A 9,363-nucleotide genomic window follows, 5' to 3' on the forward strand; every position below is an offset into this window, starting at 1 on the left:
TGAGTTAGCTTGACATTATATATGAACAATTCACCTTCACAAGGGAAAAATGTAAAATTTTCAAATGATAAAGATGACATAAAGAACACTTTAGGGTCTCCACTCTTAAATCATATTTGTTGCGGTATCCAATATTAAAGTCTCTTTAAGAGCTTAGAAAAAGCTCACTAATACATGTTTTAAATACTGTCTGTTGACAATGATGTCGTGATACATCCCTCGTTTCGTACATTTTGTCTTTGACTTGATTTTTGATCTTTCCCCCTTTCATCCTCACGTCCCTTTTCCAGGTATTTTCCAAATCGCTCACTCCTTTCAAGAACGTCATAAATCAAAAATCATCAATATTCAATTGTGCATGTTTTCAGAATGCCCAAAAAATGTACTACATCCCATCAAAAGAGGCATATTTTAAACTTAATATTTACCCGCTACAGGGCAGAAAGTGTTGTTTTTTGCATTTTGAAGAAAACGTATTGTTTAATTATATTTTTAAATATTCTTGTACTTGTTTTGAAATATAAATAGTATATGTGTATAATTTTATATTATCGATATGTTAAATTACCAAATTAAGGAGAAAAAAATGGTTTGGCAGTACTTACGCGTGCAGTGTCTCGGTTCATCAGACGAGTCACCACAGTCGTTGACGTTATCGCAGTATCTATTGGCAGGGATGCATCTCTTGTTAGTGCAGGCGTACTCGCTCATCTTGCAAGGCGGGGGCACTGTGGGCGCGGGGGGCTGTGCGGGGGCCGGATCCGGATTCGGGTTAGGATTCGGATTCGGATTCGGATTTGGATTAGGGTTGGGATCGGGGTTAGGGACTGGGTTCGGATTCGGGTTGGCGTTCGGCTCGGGGCTCCCCTTGCAACCTAGCCCGCAAAGCGTCACCAGGGTTAGGGCAAGAATGACGCGATCTGGAAGGGAAAAAAAAAGATTCTGTTAAAAAAATGCACAAAATCAGTTCGAAAATGAATATCACAAATTAAAAATAATAACCAGAGATACACCAGAGGCATTTAAAAAATAATAATTTTTAATGAACTAATAATGATAATACCTAATATTGAGATTCAAGACATTAATAGATGAATATTTGGTAAGGGGAGATGTTTGAAGTTTTAATTAATACTGATACGCACTGATCAAAGTGATGACAAAGAGCTGTTTTATGCAAAATTCTCATGCTTTTTGTCTGAAAATCGTTTTTTTCTTTCAATATCATTTGAATTGTAATGTATTTGATTATTAAGTTTAGTTTAATGTTTGAAATAACTCGAAAAAACACAATCGTTAGTTTGATGTGATAAAATTACAAGTACCTACGCATCTGATTTTGTAGTGGGTAGAAATTACACTAATCTACGTAATTACCTCCTAAAATTCCTAATTATTATTTTTATTTTTTAAATTAAAAGAGAAATATCTGTGTTTTTATTATTTACACAAACATTTCAATTTCATACTATTTCTGTGAGCCTAAGCGGCTCGTTATTAGAAATAGGTGTCAAATTGTGGTAAAGTGGGTTCGAACCGAGAAACTCTGATTTAAGAGTCCGTGACACTAACCACGGGACCACAACCCGACACATATATAATATGATGAAAAAATGTGAATATAAAGGGTATTTTTTTTAAAGAAACAAGTATTGTGTGTATATTCTAACATTTATGTATAAAAAAAAACATTTATCGTATATATATTCACATAGAAGAAACCAAAACCATCTGTATTATTACACATTTGCATACGAATTCAGAGTCATTTTATCCGGATCATGTAAAGACGTTGGCATTAGGCCGGGAAACGTTTACACAATCCGAGAATAATCTTAATGCTCGTGATAAACTACTCTCCAGCTTCAGTCGGTTCGTTCCCATCTTGGAAAATTGAATTAAGTAACAACGTAACCTAGAAAATGACATTACTTTCCCGCCGAGAGGAGAGTTGCCATCAATCAAAATATAAATCCCTTTCTGGGAGAAACAAAAAGGAATGGTTAGCGAGAGGGATAAATATTATTACTCCCTCCCTTTCTCTTCGACTGGCAATAAATACGTCCATGGAAATAATCGCCCGGAGTTTCTGTGTTTTGCTTTCAGGACTCCTGAATTGGCAAAACAAATAAAGGCGAAGGTCGGATGTGAAAGGGGCTTTATATCAGGGCTAGCCAGTGTGACGTCTAAAGTACGTAATAAGTTAAGTAAAATGGTCAAAGTCAACGTCAAAAATATATAATTAATCTGATTCATAACAGCGTGAAACGTGGAAACATTTTGATTCTTACAATGTGTTCTATGTTATCAATAAAATATGTTATAACAAAAGTACTTGTCAAAAAAAAATTGATTAACTACTTATTGAAGAAGACCAGGACCATTAGTAACATTTTACATATTTTCTGGAAAATAGTGATGAGCAATCTAGTAAAAAACCGTTAATAATTAACAATTTATTTGAAAGATTTAATTTGGTTTTTGGATTAAATCACTTGATTTGGCTCGATGCTCGTCAGCTTTTGGCTCTATATTGGAAATATTTAGAATTGGCCTCTGTCATTTTGTAAATATAAATCTATAGCTAAACTATTTAACACAATATGGCTCCAGAGTATCTTAAGGAGCTGTGTATTCCAGATGAATTGGTTGATAGACGTCTCACGCTTCGATCGGCTACAACATCTGCAATGGGTTAAGTTATCTTACCAGCTCGCAACCAACGCACTAAATTTGGCGAGCGTGCCTTTGCTGTTGCAGGACCGACGGCGTGGAATGCTCTTCCACCAATGGTTAGAAATAGTGAGAGTGAGATGATCTTTAGAAAAAGATTAAAAACGCATTTGTTTGCTAAATCATTTCCACCATAATATTTTCCCCAATTCATTCACAGTGAAGCGCCCTTGAGGTATTTTTTTACGAAAATGGCGCTATATAAGTTATCCAATTTTATTATTATTATTATTAACAATAAAGCAAGAATCTGTTTTTTTTTTAATATTCTGATTCAGGACTCCTCTTAAAGCTTATAACGTCAATCAGTGAACAAATTTTGTTGCTTATGGCGTACAGCTAAGAATCTTAGCTCTTAATATATTTGATAATTTGAAATGAAATATAAACCAATAACAAGCCATAAAAACCACCACAGTCAGGTAACTAAAGTAATAATTTCCTTAGTCATATCTCTACCTTGTTTGTACTAAACAAGGTCATAAAAGAGTACCAATCTAGTTACAATTCAGTTTTGATAGATATTCATCTCTCAAAAGATAATCTTAAGTTAAGATAGTATTATTAAATAACGTAACATAAATTAAGGTAGTTTAGTATACTTTGGATCTAACCTTAGAGTAAGATCGAACCAATTACCTAACAAAGCCATTGCCACCATTCTCTGGTGCTTTAATGCAGTGCTCCGCAACCGGTGTGCCGTGAGTAGGATTCAGGTGTGCCGCGGCCAAATTCAGTGTAATTGACCTTTTTATATTTTACATTATGTAATTAAATACAAAAATAATTGATCATTGTGTGGTTAACACAATGACAAATTATTTTTTATAACATTGTCTTTTGTTTCAAAATTATAAAATAATAATAAATACATAATTTTTCAACGTATCGCTCACTCCTTTCAAGAACGTCATAAATCAAAATACTTGATTTTTCAGGAGAACGTTTTTAAAGTTTAAACATATAATACAATGTATTAAAAATAAATATCAAGCCACCTATTGAACTTTTTACCGTGCAACAGATCTTTTTAGGTAAAATCTGAAGGTTTTTTCTCCATTTGAAAAATATTTATTATATTTAAAAAAAAAAAAACAATAACTTTTCTTCAAAATGCAAAAACAACACTTTCCCCTGTAGCGGGTAAATATTAAGTTAAAAATATGCCGCTTTTGCTGGGATATAGTACATTTTCTGGGCATTCTGAAAATATGCACAGCTGAAAACTTACGAATTTTGATTTATGACGTTCTTGAAAGGAGTGAGCGGTATTTTATGTATTAATTGTTCAATCAAACACAGATTTTTTAACTCTACTAAGTTGTATTTTATTGTGAAAAAACATGCTTCGTTTCGCTTAGTTATGGCATTTTCAATCAAATGCAAGGCGAAACAGTTGTCACAATATAAATTTTTATGTGTTTTTTAACAATAAAATACAACTTAGTTGACTCAAAAAATCTATGTTTGATTTAACAATTTATACATAAATTAAAATGGAGTTCTACAAATTAAACGCCAAATCGATAAATATTTTTTCAATGGTCTATATATTTTAGCTTTAGGTGTGCCGCGGAATTCTAGGAAGAATTTTGGTGTGTCGCAGGTGAGAAAAGGTTGCGGAGCACTGCTTTAGTGGATGAGATTGAGAAGCGCGGTGTTTCCTCTAGCCAATTTATGGAAGACCATTGTTCCGGAGGTATTTATGGAGATAGACTATTCCTCGCATAATCTTTTTCTTCTTGTCTTACAAACCGTACAAACGACTACCTCCTATTACAAAACTTTCTCAAAGTTGCCATAAACTCGAGAAGGTATCGACTTCGTCTCTCTTTACAACGAGAAACATGAAAAACTTTCACGGGGCTTATTTTTTCCGACATTTTACAACTTTTTTGCTTGAGTAATCAAGAAAAATCATGGAAAAGAATTACTTTTGAAAAAATTCTCCAATTTTTTTTTCATATTGAACAGAATTTATGTATGTATTAGTCAATCATCTCATATCTCTTAAGTTTGTTCATCTTTGGTGATTTATTTCACTTCCTTACGTACCTATATTTAAAATTTTCAAATTTGTTGTATTTATTTCAGTTGTATTTTTTCTTCTAATTTATTAGTTGATATGCATTTTCATTGTTAATGCAATATTCACCTCTAAAATGTAGTGTCTAGAACGTTGGCTAACATGCTGTAGGTTACGTTTCGATTCCCAGGGAGGCCAAATAAATAAAGATTTTTCACTCTTATTTTTATTTCATAATATTTTTATAAATTGATTCGGCAGTTACTTATTTCATATTACCCTGGAGCGCAAGATTGATCACATCACCTTCATAAAGTTAACTAACAAGTTAACACCGCATCGATTTGATGAAGTGCTCTTCATACCATTGAATGCTAAGAGGAGTCGAAGAAAAAAATAGAAGAAAAATACGTGTTAATAATATGTAGTGAAACAACCATGAGAAATTTTTTCTTTAATATTTACCATTCAGAAAACAGAAAATATCAACTGTCATCTTAGTCAGGCTTTTTCTGAATTCAGGATTCAAGCTAACATACCTTGATAGTCAGAGGGATGAATGGGAAAATGTCACGGGATTTGATTCGCTTCCTAAACTATTTATCAAGAAAATCCCATTCCCAATACGAAGCGCTTAACCAAAATATCCATCCAGCCCCAAGAGCATCGAGTGATCTCAGGATAAGGGGAAAGTACCTTTTTAAATCGTGGCGTTTAATTTATCAGGTTCTTGAACGCTGTCGACGAGGGTTCAAGCTTTCAGTAGAGTTCTTTATCCCTTAAATTGGTTGGACGTGCTGCCTCTGGGGGCGCTTAAAGTAAGAATACAGTTCGGATAGGGAGGACGATCTAAAGCCTCCAAGTAATGATATAAAAATAAGTTACCTCTTTTAATACATACTTTTGAATATTTCAAATCTATTTTCATTTCTAAGGGCACGGGAATTTACATTATAAACGAAATAAGTTTTTAAAAATAACTGGATATCCCGAATGTGGAATATCGCTTTACGTTGGTGAATTTTCGAAGGATCTGAAATAGGAATTAGAAAGTATGTTAGGTACAATTTAATATTTGAAGCACCAAGTATTGAACCTAACAGCGACACACTAAAAACTAAGCATTGCTCATGGCGGGTAGTGTGCTTCTGTACAGCTGCTTAAATATTGTCAACTTGAAATCAAAGATATTAGAAAAGGGTGTTTTAATTTTTTTTCTTCCATTTACTCATACGGACCCACAGCGACGCATACAGATAGTAAAAAAATAATATAAAAAAAACAGCTTAATGTAATATCCTTGTGCTTATCATTTTTTTGTTTTAAACAAAATTAAACATTCTTGTAACTTACCACGAATTATTTAATATTTTTGAAACCATAACACGTGGTATGTCTATGGTTTCACGTTATGTTAGTCTGAATATCACGCTTCATGTAGTCTCTGTAGCCTGTAACATACTCAATTTATAACAAGTTTCATATTATAATATCTCAGTTGAGGATATTCCTTTGTAATAGTCTAAACCATACACCACAATATGAAATTTCATGCTAAAACTCGAAGTATCTTGTATCAAAAGGCAAAACTATGTAATTATTTCTGGTTAAGTTGTAGCTTTGGAACTACTCTTAATACATTAAAATAATTTGAATTTTTTTCTTGCTATACATTTGTGTAATATTCGAGATAATATCCCGTTTAGATGAAAATTATTAAATTCAACAAAAATATAGAATATTTATCAGCTGGAATTGATAAAAAAAGTCATTTACACTTTACATTTTTAGTGACAAAAGTCACTAAAACTTTATTTACAAAATATTACTAACAAAATATGAATAAATATAAATATTTATACATATTTCTATAAATATATATATATATATATATATATATATATATATATATATATATATATATATATATATATATATATATATATATATATATGTATATATATATAAACATATTTAAAAGGGTATTGAATGTGCATCTCAGTTGAAGATGAAATAATTGCTAAAACTAAAAACCAAACCATTGTAACTATCACCCCGCTTCTCAGTAGGGTGGACTCGTTGCATGTTCATATTCGTTAAGATCCGGTAAAACTTACCTAAAAATTGTATTTTTATCATAACGTCACTTATCACTTGAAAATTATAAATCCAATACAATTAATCCTATTATTATCTGATGAATTTGTGAAAATTTAATTCACATTCCTTTAAATCATTTGTTTTACAAAAGTCGTGATTAAATTTCTGCTTTGACGTTAAACGTTATTTGATTATTTCAATTTTGAACTGGTTATGAAATATTGCGATCGACCAATCATAGAGCTCGGCGATCATCCCGGAAGAGAGCTCTCCCTTCCATTAATATCCGAGTAATTTATTCAAATTTGCAATTTCCTATTTTATTGCTTTGTAAAATTTTCACAGCCTTGTCATCTGATGAAAGTCACGGAGGAAAAATATGGGTTAAAGACATTCAATATTTATGTGGTGGTCCTTAAATACTGGATGTATTTCATGAATTCATTAAATGTTCTCTGTCCACTGCAGTTCGGACATAAAAATAATAGTCACCAATTAAAGGAATTAAAAAATAAATTATTAAAAAATCACTCAATAATAAATATAAAAATTAAAAACCATTTATTATTTTATGCGTAAGTCCTAGCGAAGACAGAATTTGTTTTAAAATCGATCGACAATTAAAGCAGCAGTAATGTAGTGATTTTAAATAATATTAAAAAAAACATTGGTTGTACTTGTTAATATGTTAAATATATTTATGAATAGAATAACTTACGTATTAAAATATCATTACACGAAAATGGATCCTTTTCACAAATGGGAAAAATAATTCATACAAATATAATTCCTAGTAATTTTCAAAATGACGTAGAAGAAATTTGCCTTATATGTTCGCATGTACGTGAATGTATGTTCTATTTAACCTAAGGGGGTTTACAATTTATGTTTAAGTCTACATTAAGCGTGCCATAAATAACAGTGGGATATTAATGGAAATATGGAAAAGCCCGAATACGTTCCGCGTGTTTTTCATTATAACACAGAACTTACGAGGAAATTCCGTTAAAACACCTGGCGCCATCTAACGGTCGTGCTGGATATTAAAGTAGGTAATATCCATTTCTAAACGGAATACGAATGTTTCGCTTCAGCTATCCTTGGGTTCGAGTGTAAACAAGGTATTTTAAAATCGATGGAATCATTTGTACGAATTCGAAGATTAGATTTCACATGATTGCATATCCTTTAGAGACCAATACTTATTATTAAAAAATAAATAGTCTAACTAAGCAACATCAACTAATTACAGTTACAAATACTAATTTACTCGTCATTGTAGTGTAATGGTTACCGTGTTTGTAAACCATTCATAGGGTCTCGATTCTCAGGGGGTTTAAAATAAAAAGCTGTGTTTATTCAATCTAATACTACCCCGGACTGGTACCTGAAGCGTAGGACTAATCATTCTACCTTCAAGTAATTAACGAAAACTGCGGAAATGCAATGTTATACGCTTTGCACCATTTGGCACAGAAAAAGAGACATTTGTTATATTTTCCTGAACCGATCCCAATTTATGACGTTTTAATTTATTTTTTATTTATTCAAGCTTTTTTATTTCTTTAAAATCAGAAAAATTTATATTACAATTCGTTATATGATACGTTTGAAAAAAATAAACAGAAGAAAACAGTATTTTCAAATCATCTATTTCTATATTTTTTTCACAAAGCATTTCGTTCTCCCATATTCTTACTTTGATTTTTATTGCAATTTTATAATTAATCCTCCTAAATATGAGAATAGTCCGTAAATTTCTTGTATTGTTTATTTTGGTCATTCATTTGACATTTTTATTTAAAAATAAACTTGATATGAATTTTTTTACAAATGTCGAGTTCAATGACATTTAAATCTAGTCGTACTTTCATTTATATAGACTCATATACGTCGTTATTGATTTTACGAAACAGAAAAAGCGAAAATACTTTATAATCACATAAATTCTGTTTCGCTGAAATTGTTTTTCTGGAAAAATGACACGTTTGAATAATTTTGCACCAGCGTAAGAATTTCAGTTCCATTGTGATCGTGAAATTTGCCGCTTTTTTATCGCATTTCAAAATTCAGCTCGGTTTCTGGATGTTTCTATTGCAAACAACAAAAGGCGTTCAGCGAGAAGGCGGGAGAAACGGGAAGAAATGAGAAGAAAATGGAAACAGGAAGAAGAAGCGACCATTAGGGATTATTGTCATATTCCCAACTGTCTCGGGAAACTTTCTCCGGCCTGTCATATCCAGGAATGGAAATGCTTTATTACTATGTATAGAGATAAACACTCTTTCCAAATAAAGCGGGCTTTTTAAAAAAAAAAAACTTTGGATGAAACACAAGGAAACGTCTTACACTCATTTTTCTTCTTTGAATTCCTAAACATTTTCATATTGGCATTGAAATATCTAATATAGCTTAAAAAAATGTATTCTGTTAAAAATTGGATCAACTTTGCAAAAACGGCATTTTATGATTTAAAATATATATTTTTTTATAGATTGATTCGC

The 9,363-nt window shown here is 31.6% G+C and overlaps 1 protein-coding gene across 1 annotated transcript in view; it reads right to left on the bottom strand.

Annotated features, from left to right (window-relative positions):
• The window catches only part of LOC148311242 (uncharacterized), a 77,000-nt gene that overhangs the window by 41,777 nt on the left and 25,860 nt on the right, over positions 1 to 9,363 (bottom strand). Inside the window, exon 2 of the mRNA XM_088256889.1 lies at positions 606 to 920. Within this exon, the coding sequence (XP_088113015.1) occupies positions 606 to 920 (315 nt within the window). The remainder of the gene's footprint in view (positions 1 to 605; positions 921 to 9,363) is intronic.

This window comes from Brachycentrus maculatus, unplaced genomic scaffold (assembly GCF_059751285.1).
Source record: "Brachycentrus maculatus isolate JH-2025_06_01 unplaced genomic scaffold, ASM5975128v1 h1tg000069l, whole genome shotgun sequence".
In the NCBI taxonomy this organism is placed as follows: Eukaryota; Metazoa; Arthropoda; class Insecta; order Trichoptera; family Brachycentridae; genus Brachycentrus; species Brachycentrus maculatus.